Source organism: Bos taurus, chromosome 13 (assembly GCF_002263795.3).
Source record: "Bos taurus isolate L1 Dominette 01449 registration number 42190680 breed Hereford chromosome 13, ARS-UCD2.0, whole genome shotgun sequence".
NCBI classification, from domain to species: Eukaryota; Metazoa; Chordata; class Mammalia; order Artiodactyla; family Bovidae; genus Bos; species Bos taurus.
In genome coordinates this window covers 73,028,613-73,052,457 of record NC_037340.1, presented here as the reverse complement: position 1 = coordinate 73,052,457, position 23,845 = coordinate 73,028,613, and the positions used below count along the sequence as shown (strand labels likewise).

Below are 23,845 nucleotides of genomic sequence, written 5' to 3'. Positions count from 1 at the left end.
CCCTGCAGGAGGGACCGGGCCGGCACAGAGCCCGGCCAGGCGGCTGGAGTGTGAGCCCACAGGTGGCTCCTACCCAGGGTCCCGGGCCAGAGACATGGGGCAGGCCAAGGCTCCGAGGGGACTCGGGTTTGTCTACCCTGCGCGGCAGGAATTCCAGGAAATGCACAGCGCGCCAGTCGATGGGGAGGGGAGGGGCGGGGGCTCCGGCAAGGGGGCGGGGGAGGGGGCGGGGCCCGGACGGCGGGGGCGGGGCCGGGCCCCGTTAAGAGGAGCGTGGCGGGCCGCGGTCACTGCGGGCCCCCGGAGAAGCGGACCTGCCACCGACCCATCGGGGACCACCGATCTTCTTTCGGCAGAGCGAGCAGCGCCGGAGCGCACGCTTGGCACCATGGCCCAGACGCCAGCTTTCAACAAGCCCAAAGTGAGCGCGGGCGGGGGCTCGGGTTCCGGGGTCCGGTTCCTTGTCTGGCTGGAGGGCTTGGGGGTATCCACTGCCCCGGGAGCAAATGGGGCAGCTGCAGGCGCGTTCTTCCCTCAGCTCAGGTCCTTGGCCGCCTCTAGGCCGGTTAATGAGAGGCAGTGAGACAGGAAGAGTTCTGAATCTGGAGGCGCCCCTGGCTGTCCTCCAAGTTCTGCTTCTGCCTCTGATTTGGCCCATCTGGGTCTCAGTTTCACTGTCTGTCAAATGGGCATCCTAGCAATGCCTGTGCTGAGCAGCCTAGGCAGGTGGCTTAACCTATCTGAACCTTGGCTGTCAAATGGGCCCCTGTATCTACACCCACAGGCACCTAGTGTGAACAGCACATGAGTGCAGGGTGAATGGAAACAGCTTTATACTCCAACACTGTGACTATTTTGTGAGCACCAAGGAACCCTGGTTTGTGGATGTGCCTGTGAGAGCAGTGGGCCATGCCATAAAGGGTAGGGAGGGGAGCAGGGAACCCCTCTCCCCACTTTAGAGGGGCTGGATGGGCCTTAGGCCTTGGGCCCCCATAGAGTTCACTCTGGGCCGAGTCATGGACACTAGCCACAAAGGGATAAATTCCTTGTCCCTTCTCCCACCAGCTGTGGTGTCTTGGGAATGGTGGGGTCAGGGAGGGTCTGGGCCCACTTGGCAGGCTTGGGAGCACTGAGAGAGTCCAGGGAAAGGAGCCCAGGAGTCTGTCCAGCAGAGTGAATCAGCTCGTAGGGTTTAAGATGGGTTGGGTGGGGTCAGAGGAAGGAGCGAGCTGCAATCAACCTCAACTTGCCTCTCTGAGAAATAGGTGTGAGTGATGATGGCAGGTACTGCTAAAGCATGGGTGAGAATCCTGAGTGTGGGGGAGAAGGGGTGGGGGGACTCTGACGAGGTAAGGCCTGGTTCCCACTTCTGATGCCCCCACCAGAGGGCAAACCCTTCTGCTGCTCCCTGCCAGATGTTTCAGGCACTGGGGCTGAACATCTGCCGTCTGCATGCCTCCTTCCCAGCTCACCTGGATGCCCCATGTCCCATCATTAGTGTTTTGTTCCTTTGAAGGCTTCCCCCCTGCTTTTGTAAACTTATTTTTTTGGCTGTGCACGCAGCATGCTGGATCTTAGGTCCCTGACCAGGGATGGAACCCATGCCTCCTGCAGTGGAAGTGCATTGTCTTAACCACTGGACCCCCAGGGAAGTCCCCAGGCAGGATGTTGGTGAAAGCATGGAGCCAAACCACTGGACTGCGAGGGAATTTCCTGTTTTCAGTGCTTTGGGAGTCCCCCTGCCTTTGGGCTGGGGAGCCATCTGACCCTAATATGCATCCCAAGGCAGAAGACAAAACCTCTTGACTGGGAGTGAAATGGGGGTTATGGAGAGAGATAACAGATGACCCTTTTGTGGAACTTGCTATATGCGCCAACACCTTCAACACCTCTGTAACAGCCCTGTAAGGGAGGGACTATTATCATGCCTATTATTTGGGCCTCTCCCAATCCTCTCTGCTTCAAGCTGGCAGGCCATTTCCCCTCTCTGGGCCTCAGTTTCTGCAGCTGAGAAATGGGCTCTACCTGTAACGGACGTGTCCAAAGATTAAAAGGCAATGCTTGAGAGGGAAGATAGAGTGTCACCCACTACATACGCGAGATGCAATACATTTTGTATTATTGAGAGGAGGGAGTGTGTCCAAGCTGGTCAGTGAAGCCAGGAGTGTGGATCTCAGCCATTGTGACCAGAGCCAACTCCCTGCCTTCCCTTGTGTGGGATGGGGAACCACTAGAATTAATAGCTAGAACCTATTGAGTTGAATTATTGCTCTGTGCCAGGCACCATTCTGAATATACTACCCTTCATTAATTTACTTGATCCTAGCGATGCCTGGAAAATCCCATGGACGGAGGCGCCTGGTAGGCTGCAGTCCATGGGGTCACTAAGAGTCGGACACGACTGAGCGACTTCACTTTTTTTCACTTTCATGCATTGGAGAAGGAAATGGCAACCCACTCCAGTGTTCTTGCCTGGAGAATCTTGGGGATGGGGGAGCCTGGTGGGCTGCCGTCTATGGGGTCGCACAGAATCGGACACAACTGACATGACTTAGCAGCAGCAGCAGTGACTCTGGGTGGTAGCTGGTGTTGTCTCATTTTACAGATGAACAGAGAGACACAGAAATTAATGAGGCCTATTATCACATAGCTAGGATGTGTTGATGCTGGGGTTAGAGCCCAGGGTGGGCTGGCTTCAGAAATTCTGTGCCCTAGCCAGCTCTCCTGAACTGCCTCTGCAGAAGCCACTAGAGGGGGTGGTGCCCCAGGTGTGGGCCTCTCTGGGACAGAAGCCGCTGCTGGGTTCTTTGGTTTCTCAGGACTGGCCAACTTTGAGAAGGCAAAGCAAGGCCATGTCTTCCAAATTTTCATGTGTATTCACATCACCTGACACCTGTTAGCATTCAGACTCTGAATCAGAAGATCTGGGTTTGGGGCCTGAGATGCTGTGCTCCTAACAAGCTCCCAGGAGGTGCTAGTGCTGCTGGACCACACTTTGAGTAGCAAAACCCTAGGCAGCTGCCTACCTGCTCTGATCGTGTTATTCCAACAAATAACTTCCTGAACACCTGCTGGGCACTGGAGGAGGTGCAAAGGCGGGTGGAGGGGGGACCCTTATCAGTCTGTCTCCACAGGAGGCAAGGCTGGAAAATCTCATGGCCCTCAGGAGTTCAGTGTCACGGAGGGCAATGCTGGTCACACGGCTGTCACTGTAATAAAAGGAACGATGCTGCCATTTGAGTGTTTGTGGGTACCAGGCACCTGGGTGATTTATCTCACAGAATCCTCCGGACAGCTCGACAAAGCGGATGTTTTCGTCCCCGTTTACAGATGATGAAACTAAGGCGTGACAGGTGAAGTGGCTTGTTCAATGCTACACAAAATCTGACAGCCTTGAAGCTGTGGGCTGGTTCAGGTTGCAACAGCCCGGGCCCCCTGTTCATGCAGAGTATTGAAGCTCAATGTCTAACATACTTTTTTCTTTCTCTTATTTGAATGTTCACTCTGTTTCAGGCACTGTTCTAACTGCTTTGTGTATATTAACTCATTTAGTGCTCATAGCAGTCCTTTAAAGTAAGTCCTATTATGGGACTTCCCCGGCGATCCAGTGGTTAAGGTTCCACTTTCCAATGTAGGGGGCGCAGGGTGGATCCCTGGTCAGGGAAATGCAGACACTTATGCTGCAAAAAAAAAAAAAAATATACAGTCCTGTTATTATCTTCATATACATATAAGACTGAGGCTCAGAGAGGGGAAGGAACTTGTCAAAGTCACACGGCCAGAAAACAGCAGAGCTAGCGTGAACCCAGACCTACCCAAGACCAAGGTAGATGCTGTTAACTGCTTTGCATATTTACACCCCACTTTGTGGGGGCAGGGGCGGAGTTAGAATCAAGGTGGCCGTGGGCTTCAGACAGACTGAGCAGGGATCCTTGCCTCACCGCTTAGCAGCTACAAGGGCTCAAGTAGACAGTTCCCTGAGCCCCAGTTTCCTTCTCTGTAAAGTGGGCTGATAAAGCCAGGGTCACATAGTTCTTGGGGGGAAGTGGATGCTGACTGGGGCCTGTGAAGCACCTGGCTGGCGGGCAGGTCCTCGGGGATGCATTTCCTCCCTGGGGAGTGCGGTGGGGGCTGCGGTGGCCTCTCCACCTGCACCTGCAGCTCTCACTCTCGCCTCTTGTCTTCCAGCCACAAAGCCCACTGGGTTAGCACTGCTGTGGGCTTTTGGGGCTTTGCTGTTACTAGAGCCACCTGTTAAAAGAAAAATGCGGCCTGGCTGGGAAGAGCCCTCCGCCCCTACCTGTTACAATGCACGTGGCAGTTGGGAGGGCGGGGAAGAGAGAGATTGGGTTTCCTTCAAGCCTTGTGTTTCACAGAGGAAGAAGCAAGGGCCAGAGAGGGGAGGTGCGGTGTCCAGGGTCACACAGCGAAGCTGGGCAGGGCAGGCAGGGCAGACAGCCTCCCGATTCTACAATTCTATGTCTGACCTCAGGGTGGGGGTGGCCTGCGTGGGAAGGGCTCCTGGGACCTGGGAGCTGGAAGAAGCTTGTCCGCCTACCCTGTTGTCCTGGGGGATGCCCCTGGGCCAGAGAAGGGTAGGACTGTGGCCTGGATTTGGACAGGGGAGAAGAATAGGCCAGGGCAGCCAAGGTGAGGCTCAAGCCTATATTTATAGAGGGTTGGGGGCCATCTCACCCTCATTACTTAGGTTCTGAGGCCCCAGAGGAGCAAGGTCAGGAGAGAGACAGTCTCTAGGTTTCTCAAGGGAGTTGCTTCTCTGTGCCTCAGTTTCCCCATCTGTAAAATGGAAATCATATTTGTATCCACCCTACATAAAACACCAAGTGCAGGCCTGGGAGAGCGGGCAGGCCGATGCTAGCTGCTATTGATCACCCTCATCGTGGTTATCAATCATCCTGTTTAGATTTGACCAGCACTGACTCAGCACGGATATGCAGGATGAACAGAGTGTGATGTGGTGGTTACGACCTCCCTCTTTAGAATCAAACAGCTTCCGGGCGTGGCACTCATTAGACTGTGCCCTTGGGCAAGTTATTAAATCTCACTGAGCCTCTGTCTTCTTATCTATAAAATGGGGGTAACCTTGCTGAGTTCCTAGGCTGTTGCCCTATAGGTTGACCCCTGGCTGAAGACACACCTTGCCATTTGTGAAACCCCCTGGGGAAGCTCACAGAGGCCCAGGGAGCTCAGCTGAGCTCTGAGTCAGCCGGAGGCGCTGAGGGATGGCCCTTTTTGCTCTGTACCTCGGAGCTGCAGGTGCAGATGGGGCTGAGCCCAGAGGACTTCGTGGAGGAGGTGTGGTTGAAACAATGGCAGCCCTGAGGCTGCTCTGTCTCCTGACATCACCCCAAAAGTTGGCTGAAAGGCTGTGGTGGCATGAAGGCACTGACCCCTGGTGTTGCCTAACTCAGTGCCGAGAGTGGGTCTAAGAAGGGTCACGGGCACCTGTGGCTCCTCCTGGTTCTGACTGCAGTGCCCAGGTCCTGGGGGCTGGCCAAGCCACCCTGGCTACTCTGCCCCATCTGGGTTCTCTGCTAGGCCCAAGGTGGGCAGGTCAGCCCTGCAGAGAGAGGACACAGCACTGCTGACCCAGGACAGGGAGAGGAGAAAATAATCACTTAGCTGTTTAGCACCTACTGAGCCCCTCCTGCTGTGCGGGGCTCTGTCTTAGGCACTGGGGGCACAGCAGGATGCCACAAAGTCCCCGTTTGAAGGGAACTGAGAGTCAGGGACCCAGGCATGATAAGTAAGTGAACTGAAAAAGCCAGTGGGATGGGGACGTCCCTGGTGGTCCCAGTGGTTAAGACTCTGAGCTCCCAATGCAGGGGGCAGGGGTTCGATCCCTGGTTGAGGAACTAAGATCCCGCATGCTGCGCAGTGTGGTCTACAACATTAAATAAATAAACAAAAATAAAAGTCAGGGAGATGAAAACAAAATGGGTTTGTTTGGTGAGTTGGGGCAGGGGGTGCTGAGGAGAAGTAGTCTGGTTCAGCTGTGCCTTGAAGGTAGACAGCCCGGCCAGTCACGAGTGGAAGTCAGATCTGGGAGTGCCTGGTCCTAGAGTTCAAGACCTGGGTCCTCGTCCTGGCCCTGCCACTGATACCTCACGTGACCTTTGTCGTTGTTTAGTCACTAAGTCATGTCTGACTCCTTGTGATCCCTGGACTATATAGCCCCCCAGGCTCCTTGGTCCATGGGATTCTCCGGGCAAAAATACTGGAGCAGGTAACCATTCCCTTCTCCAGGGGACCTTCACAACCCAGGGATCAAACCCAGGTCTCCTCCACTGGCAGGCGGGTTCTCTACCACTGAGTCACCAGGGACCTTGGGGAGTGCATATTCCTTCCTGGGCCTCACCTGCCTGCCTGGTATCTTCTGAGAGCACAGATTCCCTGTGTTCCCCACAGTGCCTGGCACCTGGGGGTGGGGAGACTTAGTAAATATTTTTTGGTAACTGGGGATGTTTCCTGTTCAGACCTGGAGGATTTCCTGCAATTCTGTCAGAGGCTCACTGTGAGTCAGCCTCGTGGAAAGTGACTGCAGGGGTGGGGGTTGAGGTCCCCCCACCCCTAGCACTCAGGAGGCCTGGTGTAGGTGCGCTGCAAGTTCTCAGGAGGTAGTATGGCCGGTGGGCAGGACTTGGGTTAGAGGTGGAGGGGCTTGGGTTCTGCCCCAGCTCTGCCCTTGTTGGTCTGGGTAACCCGGCAGGTTCCTGAATTTCTCTGAGCTCAGTGGCAAGTCCATTTCCCCATCCGCAACATGGAGCTAGGGTATCCCCCGAGGAGCTTGCCTAGGGGCAAAGATGAAAGGAAATAAAGGGTCTGATAACAGTAAGCAGCTCCTTACATCTGACGTTAGGCCTGCAGAGACAGTAGAGCAGGAGCTCAGTTCAAACCTGGGTAGCACAGATCCTAACTCCATCACTGCCTCTGCATCCTTGGATACTTTTTGGGAGCCTGTCTCCTCATGTGTAAAATGGGAGTGAAGTCCCTACCTCCCTGGTTGTAAGGATGATATTCAGTTCAGTTCAGTCACTTAGTTGTGTCTGACTCTTTGCGACCCCGTGGTCTGCAGCACGCCAGGCCTCCCTGTCCTATGGCCAGCTCCTGGAGCTTACTCAAACTCATGTGCGTTGAGTTGGTGATGCCATCTAACCATCTCATCCTCTGTTGTCCCCTTCTCCTCCCGCCTTCAATCTTTCCCAGGAAGGATGGTATAAAATGATGCACATAGATGGTCCAGAACATAGGAGATGGTAAATTGGAGGTCACTGCTATTTCTTTCCCCTGAAGGGGGCTGACAGAGCAGGGTACCTGCCCCCTACCCACCGCCATCTCTGAGCTTGTGCCTGCTTGTCATCTGGGGTAGGCTGACAGCTTTCTCCATGGGTCATCTGTTTTCCAGAAAGTGCAGTGGGAGGCCTGTCTGAGCATGGACCTCCAGTGCAGGCAGTTCCTGGCCTCTGTTCCTCCCCTGAAACGTGTCTGGGCAGCTTCCCAGGAGGCCCTGAAGAACACAGCGTGAGACGGGATGGGGGGGCAATGGTGGGGGAGGTTGGGCGCAAGGGGCAGGCTCTGCTTTCCCTCCGCCCGGGGTGCCCTTGCCACCTGTATCCTACGGGCTCCCTGAGGCCTCCTTTCCGGAGAACCAGTCAGTTCCTGCTCCCTGAACATGTACCGTGTCTGGCACTGCAGCGGGTCTTCCCCGTGGGGCTCATCTCCCATCTGGACTACACCCTCAGGTCTCTGTCTTCTGTTCTGACTTCCTTCAGCCTGCTTTCCACACAGCAGCCAGAGGAAGCTTTTACAAGGTGACTCTCCCTGTGGGAAACCCTTCAGCAGATCACCCTTTCCTGTGACCTGTGAGATCTCCCTGCCCTCCATCTGCCTAACTCTCTCTCTGGCCTCATCTCTCACGGCCTGATTCAGACACATAATGCCCGCATGTCCCTCTGCCTGGAGCTGATAGCTCTCCTTCCTTGTCCCTTTCCCCTGCTGACTCTTCCTCTATTTCCTCCTTCTCAGAGGGACCCTCTCCTACCTTCTCATAACCATTTGTCAGCTCTTCAGCTTCTGGGGGCTCCAGGTGTCCCTTGGCTTGTGGTGACCTCACTTTCACGTTTTGCCGTGGTCCTAATGCTGCTTCCTCTCATGTGTGCCTCTCAAAACTCTCTGCCTCCCTCATGAGGGAAAAGGGGATTGGGTGTAGGGCCCACCCAGATATTCCAGAAAAAAACTCCTTAAGATTTTTCATCCCATCGTTTGCCCTGTACAAATCCCCAAATCTGGGGATTAGGATATAGCTGTCTTTTGGGGGGTTCACCATTCAGCCCCCTGCACCAGCCGCAGCGGGGTGGGGAGGGGACTCCTCCCTGTTGAAATCTTCTCACCTTCTGCAGCCTGCACACTCCTGGCTCCCCTTCTTTCATCCGTCCGGCAGCTCTTCTCCAGGCTCACACGCTTCTGTAAGCCACTGGGCACTGGTGCTCACCCAGGCTTCCTTTCCTGCTCTTTCCTCTATGTTCCCTCCCTGGGGGAGCTCATTCAAGACCACAGCCTCCGTATTCCTACTCACATCTCCAGCCTGGATCTCTCTGGGAGCTCCAGACCTGCACAGCCACTGGCTCAGTCCCCGTGCACGTGAAGGTCTTGGTGGCATCCCAGCTTCACACACCCAAGATCACACTGACTGTGCGTCTCTCCCCATGCCTCTGCACCTCCTTCCTGCTCAGAGCTTGATCCTCTTCCTGGGCTCTCTGTCTCAGTGTCAGAATCGCTTCTCACCCAGGCCTGACCTGAAACATCCTCCCTGACACCCCTTTCTGTCCACCTGGCATGTTGGCCTCACCATCCCAGTCCGCGACACCATCATCATTCAGAAACTTGACTACAGCAGTCTCTAGCTATGCACTGCCCTCTTCAGCATCAAACCCATGTCTCTGTTGCTCTCAGGTCAGAACCCAATCCTCCTGGTGCCCCTACAGCCTCTCCAGTCCCACCATTGCTCTCCTCTCTGGACCTGTGTTCAGTCCCTCTCACTCCATGTTCTTCTCCTACCACATGGCCTTCGTACATGCTGTTCCCTCTGTCTAGATGCTCTTCCAGCCTTCCCGCTCACCCCCGCTTTTGCCTGTTGTTAAGTCACTAAGTCGTGTCCGATTCTTTGATACCCCATGAACTGCAGCACACGATGCTTCCTTGTCCTTCACCATCTCCAAGAGTTTGCTCAAACTCATGTCCATTGAGTCAGTGATGCCATCCAACCATCTCATCCTCTGTCACCCCCATCTTCTCCTGCCCTCAATCTTTCCCAGCATCAGGGTCTTTTTCAGTGAGTCAGCTCTTTGCATCAGGTGGCCAAAGTATTGGACCTTGAGCATCAGTCCTTCCAATGAATATTTAGGGTTGATATCCTTTAGGAAATTTCATCCTTAGCTCTTAGCTCAACCTCTGCTTTCTCTGGGAAACCATCATCGGCCCTCTAGCTGAGTTCTTTTGTTTGTTACCTCTTTGGTAGGTCTGCATTCATGCCTCCCAGGAGCTGACTTGGCTTGTGACTGTGCATTCACCAGTGTGACATTTACTTAACATCTCTCTCTCTTGCTGGACTGTAAGCCTCATGGGACCAGGACTCCTCCAATGCAGGGAGTGTGGGTTGATCCCTGATCAGGGAGCTGAGATCCCACTTGCCTTGTGGACAAAAAAAAAAAACCCAAAACATAAAAGAGAGGCAATATTGTGACAAATTCAATACAGACTTAAAAAAAAAGAAACAGGAGGCTCAGAGAGGTGAGGTCACCTGTCCAAGGTCGAACAGCTGGTTGGCAGTTCCCTGCCCTTCAGTGTTCCCAGTGTAGAGTACTTCTTGAGAATCCATCAACTTTTGGCTAAGTGGGCATTCAATTCATCTTGTCAGGGAATCTAAAGCTCACTGGATGCAGAATCTGTGAGAGTTGGTCCTTTGCCAGCTGAATGACTTCCGGAGAGATCTGGTTATTCTGATCTCCTGCTGATGGGGGGCTTGGTGGCCCTGGCCCTCCTGGCCCCCTGGGGGCCCCAGGCTGGGTTTCCCACACAGGAGGCAGCTCATGTGGGTGCTCCCGGAATGCCCGTGGGCCAGTGGGTCCCTGGCTACTCCCTCTCAAGCCAGGGTGGCCACTTCTTGTCCGGACTCCCAAGTTCCAGAGAAGGCCCCACCCTGGTAGAGATGTTTATTAAAAATGGTCTCCCTGGCTGGGGAAAAGCTCTTCCATGACATGGAGCAGAGAGAGGGCAGTTGCTTCCCCACTGTCTCCCAGAACCCGCTCTGCTTTTCTTAATAGTCTATGCGAAGGACCCTGCCTAAGAGGCAGGGGCTCTTGCCCATGGGCTGAACTTGCCACGTTTTAAAATCCTTAAAATGTTCTTGGACAGGGAGACAATCTTTTTGGCTGTTGAGGAAACAGGCTCAGAGAGCTCAAGTGTCTTGTCTAAGATCGCACAGCCAGAGAAGAGGCAGAGCTGGGAGTCCAGTCTGATGAGCTGGCCCCCAAGTCCCTGTCCGTAAGCTTTTAGCTTTGTGTCCTGAGTGTCGTTGGTGGGGATGAGCATATGGGAGAGGATCACCAAGGTAGCCAAGTCGCTAGTGCCCTTTCTGGAGTTGTGGGAAGATCTTTTAAGGAAGAACAAAAACTTTATTTTGTATCGGAGTATAGCCAGTCAGGGCTTCCCAGGCGGTGCTAGTGGTAGAGAACCCACCTGCCAACGCAGGATACGTTAGAGGCTCTGGTTCAGCCCCTGAGTCAGGGAGATCCCCTGGAGGAGAGCATGGCCACCCACTCCAGTATTCTTGCCTGGTCTTCCCTGTGGGGAAGCGACTTGAAACGCAAGGGGAGAATGGATACATGTATATGTATGGCTGAGTCCCTGTGCTGCCCACCTGAAACAAATACACCATCGCATTCCAACTCGCTTCAGTCATGGCCAGCTCTTGGCAACCACATGGACTGTAGCCCACCAGGCTCCTCTGTCCACAGGGTTCTCCAGTTTATGGGTGTTTGTTTTTTCTCTTTTTCCTCTGCGCCCTTGCAGGTAGAACTGCATGTCCACCTGGATGGAGCCATCAAGCCCGAAACCATCTTATATTATGGCAGGTAAGTCCACAGATAAGAGGCCTTCTTCCCCAGGAGGCCTCTGGAGAGGTCCATGTGGCTTGGATTGACTTACTGAAATCTCGTGACAACTTGTGAGGTGGGTATATTATTGTCCCCAACTTACTGGCAAGGAAACTGAGTCAGGGTAGGGGAAGTGAGTTGTGATGTAAACAGGTGTGATCCTGAGTCCGTGCCCCTGACCATTGCCCCAGTGAGCTGGAGGTTTGGATGAAGTATTGCACAAAAAATACTTAGCTGAGGGCGAGCATGCTAAGTGCTCCATAAATGTCACTTTGTGATGATATTACTATTATTAATTGTAACCTATGCCTCTGACTAAGTGGGGTGAAGCCACTGGGCTTATCTCTGCCTATCCTTTGCCCAGTGTCAAGTACCAGCTGTTGACGCAGGGTCCCTAATGAGGCCATTAGTGTGGGTTAACCAGGTACCCAGATGGGATCTAATCGCGGGCAACCCATTAAGGGGTCAGATCACGCTCATTAGTGGAGCAAGAATCTGAGAGTGCCCAGGGCAGGGTAGAGGGAGGAGGAAAGGGAGTAGCCCTTGTTGGGCAGCGGGTTAGGTTTCCTGTTTCCACGTCGACTTGGCATCCTGGGAACCATCTAGGCACTTCTTTGGGCTCTAGAGAAGGGGTGTGGGTTTGATCCAGCTGGAGTTTGATCTTGAGGTCAGCAGGCAGGGGACCGGGGAGTCAGTCAGACAGGGATATGGACAGAACATGCTGGAGGCCTCCTAGGTGGGGTGGGCTGTGGCTGAGAGGGGGAAGCGTGGGTGTGTCTGGCCTGACACCTCCTCCACCCCAGCCAAATCCAGTGGCCATTTACCTGCCCTGTGACTTGAGCCTCCGTTGACTGTGTTCTCACCTGTTTTTTTGTTTTTGGCTCCCATGCCATGGCTTGTGGGATCTTAGTTTCCTGACCAAGGGTCAGACCCAGGCCCTCAGCAGTGACACTAGAGAGTCCCAACTCCGGGACCATTAGGGAGTTCCCTCACCTGTTTCTTCTTATTCTATCTTGTCTCTGGGGGCTTTAATTTCTTTCTCAATCTCCTTCCCGACTTTGCCACAAGCCCATTCTGAATCTGACCACTGTCTCCTTCCTGTCACCATCCTGGTTTGAGCCATTGGACTATTGCAATGACTTCCTGACTGGTCTCCAAGTGGCCACCCTGACCTCCCCCATCTATTGTCTCCAACAATACTGGAGTCAGAACAATCACCTTAGAACATTGTGCAATTGGATCGCTTCCTTGGTCAAACCCTCCCAACTTGCTCGGGGTCAAAGCCAGTGTCCCCACATGGCCCTTGAAGTTCTACAAAGCCTGTGTTAATCTCTTTGACCTCTTCTACTACTTCTTGGTTAGTTCATGCCAAGTGTTCTCAAACATGCCACACCATGGGCATCATCTTCCCTGGGGACACCTGGCAGGGACGGAGGCCTAACTCAGAGCTTGAGCACCAGGGTGCCCCCTGGTGATACCCACAGGACACTCATGAGGCCTGGGGTCACCTTGAAGCAGAAGAGGACACGTTTAGGGAGACTTAGGGAACAGGTATTTATGTAGAGAAACATTTTAGTATTTTAATAACAAGCTATTAAAAGGACTGCAACACTTCGGTCCATTTTCCATTTCTTTGGCAATGTCATCCCTTCTGTCTTCTGTTCTTGCTCTGCAGGTCACTGGAGGCCGAACCTCTTGGTTGAATCACTTAATTTTCTTAATCATTTGCTCCTATTTTTTATCTTGTCTTTTGTTCTATTTGCTGGAGGATTTCCTCAATTCTATTTTCCATTCCTTTTATTACATCCTGATGTTCACTGCCCTATTCTTCTAGATCTCCGAGAGCTCTTTCTTCCTCCCTGAAAGTCCCCTTTTTAAAAAGGAGTGTTCTCATTTCAAGGATGGGCATTGTTTCCTCTCCTTGAGGCTGTTCATTTTAAGGTTTTTAATCTTTCTCTGCCTGTTTGTTTCCTAGGGTTCCTTTGATCTCCTGACCCTCATGGGAGAAGCATCTCTTGAGTGTCTGGGGTTCTTTGCCTGTCGCTTTTATCCTACAAATGGAAAAACTGAGGCCCGGGGTGACCCATGGGTGGGGACAGGGCCCAGAAGAGCAGAGAAGCAAGGAACCCAGCCCAGTCTTGCACCCTGCAGGCCCCGGCTGGGAGGAGGCAGGGAGCTCTGCGGAGAAACAGAGGCCCCGGAGCAGAAGGGCTGTTCTCAGCCAGCCTGAACTGAGCGGCCACGTGTGGGGGGCTGTGGGCAGGGAGGGGAGAGAGCTGGGGAGGCCTCTGTGCTCTGCCAGCACAATGAGCCGGCCCAGCCTCTCTGATGTGTCGGCCACTTGGAGGGTGGGGTGGGGAAGTCCGGCGCCTGCGCCTGCCCCGGGCATTGTGTGCTGCCGTTCTTGCCTCTGATGACCCCTGACCTGGCACAGGATCAGCTGGCTCTACTGCGAGTTCGCCTTGGCATCTTCCATGTCCTCAGACACCGGTGTGTGTGTGTGTGTGTGTGTGTGTGTGTGTGTTCATGTGTTAAATGGGTTTTAACACCAGTTGTCCTCCTTGAGATTTGTTGGCTTGTCATGGCTTCAGTGACAGGAGGTCCTGGAAGGATTTGGGTCCTGGTTCTATACGCCCTAGGCCTCAGTTTTCCCATCTGTCCAATGGGAGGAGCTGGATACCTGCACTCTGTCAGGAACTGTAGGGTCCTGCCCAGGGTCGTCCACCATCCTCATTGTTTCGTCCCCAGGAAGAGGGGCATCGCTCTCCCCGCCGACACGCCAGAGGAGCTACAGAACATCATCGGCATGGACAAGCCACTTAGCCTCCCAGAGTTCCTGGCCAAGTTCGACTACTACATGCCTGCCATTGCGTGAGTCTTCCCACCCCCAGGCCTTGGGCAGCGTCCTGTCATGCTGCCAGCCCCCAGCCTGCACACCGCAGCCTGTGGGGCAGGAGAAGGCACTGGGCTACTCTGCTCTACCTCTCACCATTAGGCGCACTCCTGCTGCAAATCTCCCACGCCTTTGGGCCTTGGCTTTCCCTTCTGGAAAGTGGGTGTGATGGGCGGAAACTCCTCTCCTTCCATAGAAAAGTGACAGAATGTGAGGATTGAGAACACAGATCCTAGTATCAGAATCTTTCATGAGATAACTGCAACACTGGGGGAATCTGCCCACTCTGCGCCTCAGCTCCCTCGTCTAGTCTATGGGTCTTATGACCCTCTCCCTCCCAGGCTGGGGTTTGGAATGGACACAGCGCTGTCCTCAGGAAGCTCCCTGTTTCTATGAGGACAGTTGCTACCTTTATTGAAAGCCAGGCACTGCTGGTTTGATGTTGCTTTTCATTCCTTCCATTTTTAAATTTATTTTTCATTCCTTCCATTAAAAAAAAAATAGCAGACTCTTAGATAAAGAAGAATGTAATGTGTACAGCTCACAGAACTGTCCTCTTTGTAGCTGTTCACAGTCCTGAGAGCTGGACCCCCTCCTCATTGGCAGAGGAGGAGATGAAGGCTCAGGAAAGTTGAAGGAACTTACTCAGTTCACAGTTGAAGGAACTTATTCAGACCACACAGCTGGCAAGGGGTGAAGCCCAGATTCTTGCCCCGGTGTCACCGTGAGCTTACTGGCACGAAGCAGAGTTTCCCAAGGGAGGCGATAATTGGGCCTTGGCAGTCAGTGCTGCCAGAGCTCAGAGGGGGAAGAGGTGGAGGGGACTGGAGGAGGCAGGGAAGGCTGCCTGGAGGAGGCAGTATGGATGGATCCTTGGGAGGGAAATGTGTGCTATTGTCCAGCAGGCTGGACCTAAAGACAGGTCTGGAGGACAAGCTGTTGGAGGACCAGTGAGGAGGGTGTGCAAGATGGATAGAAACCTTTGGCTGGGTAGGTGGCAGGACAGGAATGAGGAGTCCTGGGGAAGGAAGGAAGGAAGATGTGTGCCAAGGCTGCTGGCTGCTTTCTGGAAGCTTCTGGGCTCAGACTGGAGGGCCCGCAGGGCCCCCATCCTTGGCATGTCAGTAGATGCTGTGGTGCACATGCTGCCTCCCCCTGGACACCCCACACCCAGACACATGGACTGGCGGAGCTCATATACAGGCCGAGGTACCTCTCCTGTGCTGCTACCCAGCTCCTGTCTCTTGGCCACAAGACAGAAGAGGGCAGCTTTGTGAGGGCTTAACTCAGTTTTGCTTTGCATTTCCCTGGTGATTAGTGACATTAGGCACCTTCTCGTGTACCTGTTGGCCATTTGTATGTCTTTTGGCAAACGTCTACTCAGGTCCTCTATTTTCTAAAACTATTTATTGGCTGTGCTGGTCTTAGTTGTGGCGCGTGGGATCCAGTTCCCTGTCCAGGGATCGAACCTGGGCCCCCTGCATTGGGAGCACAGAATCTTAGTCACTGGACCAACAGGGAAGTCCCCCCTTTGCCTATTTTGTTTTTAAATCAATTTTTGTATTGTTGTTTGCTTTGCTGTTGAGTTGTAGGAATTCCTTCCGCATTCGGGGCATTAGCCCCTTACTGCGTGTGTGGTTTGCAAACACTTTCTCCCGTTCGGTAGGTTGCCTGTCACTCTGCTGCTGGTTTCCTTTGCTGTGTGGAAGCTCTTTAGTTTGGTGCAATCCCCCTCCTCTAGTTTTGCTTTTGCTGCCTTTGTGTGTCCTTTTCTCCTATTTCTCCTCCCTGCTGGCCTACATCTATCACTCAAGAAATATTTCAGTGGCTGCAGTGTCCTAGACTCTGTTCTTGGCTGAGGGATCGTAGCCATGCCAAGACAGAAGGGTCCTTGTCTCATGGAAACTATGTTTTAGGTTGGGGAGGTAAAAATCGGCTAATAAAGAAACCACGTGATCTGTCATGTCAGGTGGCGGTAAGCGGCAGGGAGAAAACTGAAGCCCTAGGAAAGGGGTGGAGAAGGGAGAAGGGCTGTTTTAAAATGAAGTGGCCAGGGAAGGCCTCCCTGAGGAGGTGAGGTTGGAGCCGGGCTCTGAATGGAGGGAGCAGGGAGGACAGGGTAATCCAAGGAAGAGCTTGTAGGCCAGGGAGCTGCAAAGATGAAGGCCCTGACCTGCGAACTAGCTTGACTGTTCGCTCGGTGGAAAGAAGGCCCTGGAGGCCTCAAGGAAGGAGCAGGGAGGTTGGCAGGGACCGGATTGTGCAGGCTTTGTGGGAAGGGTCTCAGAGTTGAGATTTCCTCCATGAGGTGGAATGCCATTAGGGTTCAGAGTGGAGGAGCGACACTCTTATTTTTGGGTGCATCGTCTTAGTTACGGCACTCAGGATCTTTCATGGTGTGATGTGAGATCTCTCGTTGCTGTGCAGGGACTCCCTAGGTGCGGTGCAGGGACTCCCTAGGTGCGGTGCAGGGACTCTCTAGCTGCGATGCAGGGTCTCTCTAGCTGCAGCACGTGAGCTTAGTTGCTCGGCAGCCTTAGTGGGATCTTAGTTCCCTGACCAGGGATTGAACCTGCGTTCCCTGAACTGCAAGGCAGATTCTTAACCAGACCAGGGAAGTCCCAGAGTGGTGTCCCTTGATTTCCATTTTTAAAAGACTGCAATAGCTGCTGTACTGGGACAAATGTGGAGACAGAGAGGCTGGTGAGGTGGTCAAACCAGGCTGGAGGGGGCGAGGACTGGCACCGAGTTGGGAAGTAGAGCTGACAGGATGTGCTGGGCTTCTGGGATCTTCTGCAGTAGAGGCCCAGAGCTTGTGACTGGGGGATGAGAGATTGGGGGCCCCACGTGGGTTTGGTCTGTCATGGGTTGGGGACAGCTTTGTCACTCCTGGAGCACCCAAGGGGAGTGCTCTCGAATCCCTCTCTTCCCTTCCCAGGGGCTGCCGGGAGGCTGTCAAAAGGATTGCCTACGAGTTTGTGGAGATGAAGGCCAAGGACGGCGTGGTGTATGTGGAGGTGCGCTACAGCCCACACCTGCTGGCCAACTCCAAGGTGGAGCCGATCCCCTGGAACCAGGCTGAGTGAGTGACCCCCCGGAGGGCTGTGTGGGGGCTGTGGCAGGGTGGCCTGGCCCGAGACTGAGGGGCACCCTGGGAGCCCTGGCCCAAGCAAGACTTGGATCTTGCATCCTGAGCTGGTCCACAGCCTCAGCAAGATGGGCCTGTCTCTGCCCTGAGGGATGTGGTTCCCATCCATCACCTGGGCTTCTGTTCTTACCTTGGGCAAAAGCGTTTGGCTGTGTCTTGCCATCCTTGGTCCTGGGCACAGGCCTGTGGTCTAGCAACATGAACCTACTTATCCAATGACATCTAGGGGTCCCATCCTCACCCAGTAGCTGAAGCGATGTGACCCATTCTTGCCCCTTCTGCCTAGACCCCAGGGATGACCCCCGTGGTACCTCTCAACCGCCTTGCCCCCTTCTGGCTGTGACTCTGATACTTGTGGACAAATGGGGATCAGAACACCTTAGCTTAGCAGAGCTCTGCATCTTGAGTAGGGGGCTGTCTGACGACCCCCCAGTTGGGACAGAACTTCCAGGTCTGAAAGCTCCCAGGCAGACCCAAGGAAGATGGAAGGGGGTGTCCTAGGCCTTGGGGCCATCTCCCTCAGCCTTTCCGTGGAGGCAGTTGGCTAGTGGGGCCTAGGGCTTCTCCTGGAAGACCCCTCCTTCCTCTCTCTCCTACCTCCTCTGTCCCAGCCTCTGTCCTTTATGCCTGCCTTTGTCTCGGGCCCACCCTTCTCTTCCCCACACACAGAGGGGACCTCACCCCGGATGAGGTGGTGTCACTGGTGAACCAGGGCCTGCAGGAGGGGGAGCGGGACTTCGGCGTGAAGGTGCGGTCCATCCTGTGCTGCATGCGCCACCAGCCCAGTGAGTGTGACCCTGGCCCCGGCCACCCATCTGCCACCACCGTGGCCTGGGGGGCACCGGGGTCGTACCCGGTCTCCTCTGTGTCCCCACCCTCACCCCGTGGTCTCCCTTGAGCCCATCAGCTGGACTGTGGTGGGGCTTCCTTCCGGGCAGGCTAAGAATTTCCTGCAACAGACTTGGCTCCCCAGGGAGGTTGAGCCTGAGAGCCATGTGACCTGCAGGAGGCTCAAAACCAAGGGAGCCTGCACAATAGAGAGAAGCCAAGCCAGGTTCCCATCAGCTCGCAGTCCTTCCTGGAGACTCTGTGGGCTGGGCCCCCTCCTGTCAGAGCTGCGGAACTTGGGACTAGGGTCTGAGCTCCGGGGCCTGAAGGGTCTCCCTGTGGCTGACACAGGTCGCATCTCCAGGGCTTGTGCTTCCAAGGCTGGGCGACTCTGGCCAGATCACATCACCTCTCTGGACCTCAGATATGCCTTGTCACAGGAGGTGACCGTACTCACCCTATTCCCTGCCCTAAGGAGGAGTGAGACCACAGTGAGGGGCTGATGTCAACCCACAGGGCCTCCCTGGGCAGAGTGGCTTGTATTCTCTCTAATCCTCGCAGGGGCCTAGGAGGCAGGACCACCATTTGACATTGGTGGTCGATAAATTCGACCACCATGTATCCCCATTCGACAGATGACGAAACTGAGGTAGAGGCTCAATCAGCAAAGCAGAAAGCCCAGATCAGAAGCCAGGGCCATCTGGTTGCAGAGCCTGTGCTGGTTCATTCTTTACGATGACCTCACTGGTTGTGAGGGTGTGGTAGTTAGGAATACGTTTAGTAACACGAGTGCGAGTTACATTTTAGGTTTAAATGTTAACCTGTGTGGACCCCCATCCCCTCTGCTGAGTCGAGGTGGGTGTCGGGGATCGAGAGAGAGGACTGCCACTTGTCCTTCACTGAGCCCAGGCCCTGCCCCTGGTGTTTCACCCGCGGGGCCTTGACCTTGTGCCACAGCAGGTGGTGTCCGCTCTGCGAGGAGAGGACACTGAGGCCTGGAAGGCTGTGGAGTCAGGCCTGGAAGACAGGACTCGGGGCCCTCTGCCTTGTGCTGGCCTTGCGCGGGAGGCAGGGGTGCATGGGGTGGGAGGTCTTTCTCCTCCATGCCGCTGCCAGAGGCCCGGCGGGCATCTTGCCCACAGGCTGGTCCTCTGAGGTGGTGGAGCTGTGTAAGAAGTACCGAGAGCAGACCGTGGTGGCCATTGACCTGGCTGGAGATGAGACCATTGAAGGCAGCAGCCTCTTCCCTGGACATGTGCAGGCCTATGCGGTGGGTCCTGGGGAAAGGAGGTCAGGGAGCTGCAGGCATGGGGGAAGCTGCACGCAGAGAGCATATCCCCACCCCAGCAGGGAGTGGTCACACTGACTGGGGATCCCAAGGCCCCCTGGGCTCCCAAGCGTTCTTGACTTGAGTCTAAAGTGTTAGTCGCTCAGTCGTGCCTGACTCTTTTGCAACCCCATGGACTGTAGCCTGCCAGGCTCCTCTGTCCGTGGAATTGTCCAGGCAAGAGTAATGGAGGGGGTAGTCTTTCCCTTCTCCAGGGGATCTTCTGAACAAAAGGATTGAACCCCAGTATCCTGCATTGCAGGCAGATTCTTTACCATCTGAGTCACCAGGGAAGTTGTCTAGGGGCTCTAGAAATTGGAACTCTGGTATGAAGGAAAAAACCCCACTGGATGCTGGGGGTCCTGTGTTGGAGCCTTTCTGCCTAATGATTTGCCTTGTGACCTTGGGCAAGACTGTCCCTTCTCTGGGCCTGTTCCATCTGCTGGGATGACTGGGTTGGATGGAGCCAACCTCTCAAAGCCTCATGACGTGCTTCCCATGGAAGGGGTGAAGCTTGGGGTGGAGAACAGCTCTGGAGTCTACCTGGCTCCAGAGCTCAGCCCCCACTCCCTAGCTGTCTGATCCCTGACCCTCCTGAGTTTGTCCCTTGCCCCTCCCTGTAAGGCAAGTATCAGAGCAGCTGTGAACGTTACCATAGTGTATCCAAACCAAGTACAGTGCCTGACACATAATAACTGTCTAATAAATGAGAGCGACCACTTACATGTGGTTACAAAAACAAAACCCACCCGGATCTCCCTGTCTGGAAGCAGGCCAGGCTGACTCAGCCCCAGGGTGCGGTGAAGGCAAGGCCCACAGGGAGAACCCCAGGCCGCCCCTGACCTTGCCCTTGCCCTTGCAGGAGGCCGTGAAGAGCGGCGTCCACCGCACGGTCCACGCCGGGGAAGTGGGCTCGGCCAATGTGGTGAAAGAGGTGAGTGGTGCGGGTTGGTGGAGGGGTCCTTCTCCCTGCTCCCCCTGCTCCCGAGGCCCACGCTGGACTCCACGATGCTTGTCCGCAGGCCGTGGACACACTCAAGACCGAGAGGCTGGGGCATGGCTACCACACCCTGGAGGATACCACCCTTTACAACAGGCTGCGGCAGGAAAACATGCACTTCGAGGTGAGGGGCCGGGGAGGGGAGGACAGGGAGGCGGTGCAAAGTGGGGCGGGGCCAGTGGCACGGGGCGTGGCCAGGGGGCCACAGCGGGGCGGTCAGGGGCCGTGGGAGCATGGCCGCGGGCCTAATTGCTGCTGGGTGGGGGGCTGACAGGTTCGTGGGACTCAACTACAAGGCCACTGGCGTGACCAGGGCAAGCATGCTGCCAGGGCAGGTGGCTCTGGCCGGGGCCAGGGGAAGGGGGGTCAACGTGGCCCGGGAGGATGTGGAGTTTCGTGCCAGCCACCCGCCGCCTCTTCCAGGTCTGCCCCTGGTCCAGCTACCTCACCGGCGCCTGGAAGCCCGACACGGAACACCCGGTTGTTCGGTGAGGCCTGGTCCCACTCGGTTTTTGTTACTAGAAAAGCCAAGGGTGGGAAGGGGGTGCAGATACCGCGTGCTGGCCCTGCTGGGTCTCTCGGGTATGGAATCTCTTCCAGTGCTTGGGAAGCAGGAATTATTGTCCTCATCCTCCGACAAGTGAAGAATCCAAAGCTTGGATGTGGTGTAACTTGACCAAGGTCACTCAGCTATTGGAAAGCAGAGCTGGGGGCCCTATAGCCCCATCCAGCTCTAGCAGAGTGCCCTGTTAACCGCAAGGGAACTTCCACACTCCAGATTCTGTCTCCTAGCAATGAAGATGAGTCTGTCTTGCCCACGTGGTCTCTGGGCATTCCCACAGCACCATCTTGACACTTCCCCCTGGAGAGTCTGTTCCCCTACCCATCCATCCAGTCCCACCCTACGACCTTGGCCCTTCTTCAGGCTGTCCTGGGAGAAGCCTCAGGAGGGCAAAGCTGACTCAGGAGAAGCTCACCGAGAACTCTGGGTGACCGCAGTCAGGCCAGCACTGATGGTCTGTCTGCCAAGACTATGACAAGGAAGGGAGCTTGGGCTGCATTTACAACAGGGGCCCAAAGTCTGCTTTAGAACGTGGAGTGGGCAGTACCTACAGGACTTCCAAGTGGAGGTTCCTGGAGGCATATGCGTTTACAGTCTGTGGGCTGGAGGAAGACTTGAGTCGTCTAAGCAGATGTGGTGTTTGAAGGAGAAGGGAAGCCCTCAGCAGGTGGTGAAGCAGGAGAGCTTAGGAGAGAAACCCAGAAGGACAGTGATACTAAAGGGATGGGCAGAAGGAAAGCCCAGTGGTGGTGTTGGAGAAATCTAGGGAAAAGGTCAACAGTATAAAATTCTGCGACACAAGTCGGGTGAGGTGAGAGCTAGGAAAAGTCCTCTGGACTCAACAAGATGGCGGTCAGAGGCGGTGCAAAGTTTCCATGGTGGGTCTGAAGAGTCAGATCCCATGGGACTGAGGATGGCTGGGCGAGAGGGGTGCCAACAGCTCTCCCAGGGTGGCGGCTCTGAAGGGAGGCTAGAGAGGGTGGTAGCTGGGGTGGGGGGGGCTTTTTTAGCCCGCCCCAAGCACCTTTCCACTTGGCTCCTCTCCTGCCTTTAGCTGGCTCTAAGCCTGGCTGGATGCCTTAAGTCTTGAGTTGCTGGTTTTGTGGCCTTAGACAAGTCGCTGGAGTTCTCTGAGTTCTTCTTCCTCTCTACAATGACGAGATCTTCCAGGCACGTCCAAGGGTGCCACAAGGCTCCGAGGAGGGTGGCCGTCCATGAGTAACAGGAGGGTGCTTCTCCTTGCTCCCTTCCCCCATATCTAGGTTCAAAAACGACCAGGTTAACTACTCGCTCAACACGGATGACCCGCTCATCTTCAAGTCCACGCTGGACACGGATTACCAGATGACCAAGAATGAAATGGGCTTCACCGAAGAGGAGTTTAAGAGACTGGTAAGTGGCTGTGAGCCTTAACTCTGGGCTGTGTGAGTGTGTGGCCTGCAGGTCCTGGAATCCCTGGAGAACTAGGGGCGAGTCTCAACAGGCCAGGCCAAGCCAGACGTGGAGTTTGATGTCTTCCACGGAGAAGACATCTGTGGCTGAGATCCTGACCTGGGACTGGATTTTCTATCCTTTGCTTGGCTCAAGTGCCCTAAGAGACCCTCAGCACTGTCAGCCATCTCCCCAGAAAGGGGCTCAGCTCTACATCCTACATGTGGTTTGCAGGCTACTCCTGGACCCCAGGATGAGCCCTTGATTTCAGTGGTTCTGATACCCCCAGTCTGTCCCTGCAGGACTGTCCCTCTGGCCCCACACATCCTGCCCTGTCTTCAAAGGTTTCTCCAGCCTCCTTCCCGCATCTGTGTGTCACGTCCTGCCACTTTAAGAACACAGACCCTCATAGTCTGCGCTCTGGCACTTGCTGCCTGTGAGCCTGGACAAGGGCTCCCCATGATGAGCTTATCGAATTGCCCGTGTCTAATGAAGAGGCTGGACCGTCACTAGATTGCCAAGGGCTCCCTTCCGTGCTGTCTGGTTTCACGCTGTCTGTCGTGCTGGACCTTCCAGAACATCAATGCAGCCAAGTCCAGTTTCCTCCCTGAAGATGAGAAGAAGGAGCTTCTTGATCTGCTCTATAAGGCCTACGGGATGCCCTCTCCGGCCTCTGCAGGTATGTTTCTGGTGGACCTGCTGGGCTGGCGTCCTGCCCTGGCTCCTGTCTGGCTTCTGGGGGCTTCTAGCAGGGCGCTCTCCACCCCTATTCCGGGCCGCACCAAGGCTGGGTGATGACTTCCTGGCTGGTGGTAGCCCCTGACAAGACCAGCTTACGTTCTGCATAAGCCTCTCATGAGGCTGGTCTGGGGACAAGACTTTCTGAAACCCACTCCCAAAGGTCCCAGCAATCGGGGGCATCTCCAGGGCTGCCCAAAGCCAAGGGCAGGGAGTTGAGCCCAGGTCGCAGCTTTGTTCTGCTTCTTCCTTCCTGTGTGGCCTTGACAGAGCCCTCCCTTGCTCCAAGCCTCAGTCTCCCCATCTGTACAAAGGGGTTCCTTTCTGGCTCTGATGTCCTGTGATTTTTTTTGTTTGTTTGATGTCCTGGATACTACAAGTTGCCTAACCTTTTGCTTCTCTGACTTGTCAAGCAGAGCAGTGTCTGTGAAGGTGTCGTGGCTACCTCTCCGAGTCCTGGCCCTGTGGATGGAGCCTTCACAGCCCCAGGGTCAAGCGACACGCTTACCTTTACTCCTTCCAGGAAGACTGTGATTTCCAGAATCATCTACCAATGATTGTGAAGCCCACGTGCCTCTTTCCGTACACACATATACCTCGGCAGGGCCGTGGCTCTCCTCTGATTGTGTGCCTGGGCCAGGATCAGGGCCTAGGGCAGGCTGAATCCAAATTCCTCCTCCTCTGGTGACTTGTGCTGAAAATCTGGTGCTCAATAAAGAAGCCAATGGCTGGGGCCGTGCAGCC

The 23,845-nt window shown here is 54.9% G+C and overlaps 1 protein-coding gene and 1 non-coding gene across 3 annotated transcripts; one reads left to right on the top strand and one right to left on the bottom strand.

Moving 5' to 3' along the window:
• ADA (adenosine deaminase) lies at positions 1–23,842 on the top strand. Of its 2 annotated transcripts, none has more exons than XM_025000255.2 (12): positions 1–421; positions 11,092–11,153; positions 13,923–14,045; positions 17,006–17,149; positions 17,885–18,000; positions 19,186–19,313; positions 20,233–20,304; positions 20,393–20,494; positions 20,794–20,858; positions 22,195–22,324; positions 22,877–23,042; positions 23,518–23,842. In XM_025000255.2, the coding sequence occupies exons 1-12, from the start codon at positions 95–97 to the stop codon at positions 23,529–23,531; spliced, it is 1,449 nt and encodes a 482-aa protein (XP_024856023.2). In that variant the 5' UTR covers positions 1–94; the 3' UTR covers positions 23,532–23,842.
• TRNAG-CCC (transfer RNA glycine (anticodon CCC)) lies at positions 15,516–15,588 on the bottom strand. Its single transcript has one exon. It is a non-coding gene; the product is annotated as a tRNA-Gly (tRNA).
• Positions 23,843–23,845: the final 3 nt, after the last annotated feature.

What these genes read in the sequence shown, in the direction of transcription:
- ADA (XM_025000255.2), top strand. Translation starts at nt 95, where the DNA reads ATGGGGCAGGCCAAGGCTCCGAGGGGACTCGGGTTTGTCTACCCTGCG. An exon ending in ATCCCCTGGAACCAGGCTGA is followed by an intron (nt 17,150 to 17,884) that starts GTGAGTGACCCC and finishes CCCCACACACAG; the next exon opens with AGGGGACCTCACCCCGGATG. An exon ending in CTGCATGCGCCACCAGCCCA is followed by an intron (nt 18,001 to 19,185) that starts GTGAGTGTGACC and finishes TCTTGCCCACAG; the next exon opens with GCTGGTCCTCTGAGGTGGTG.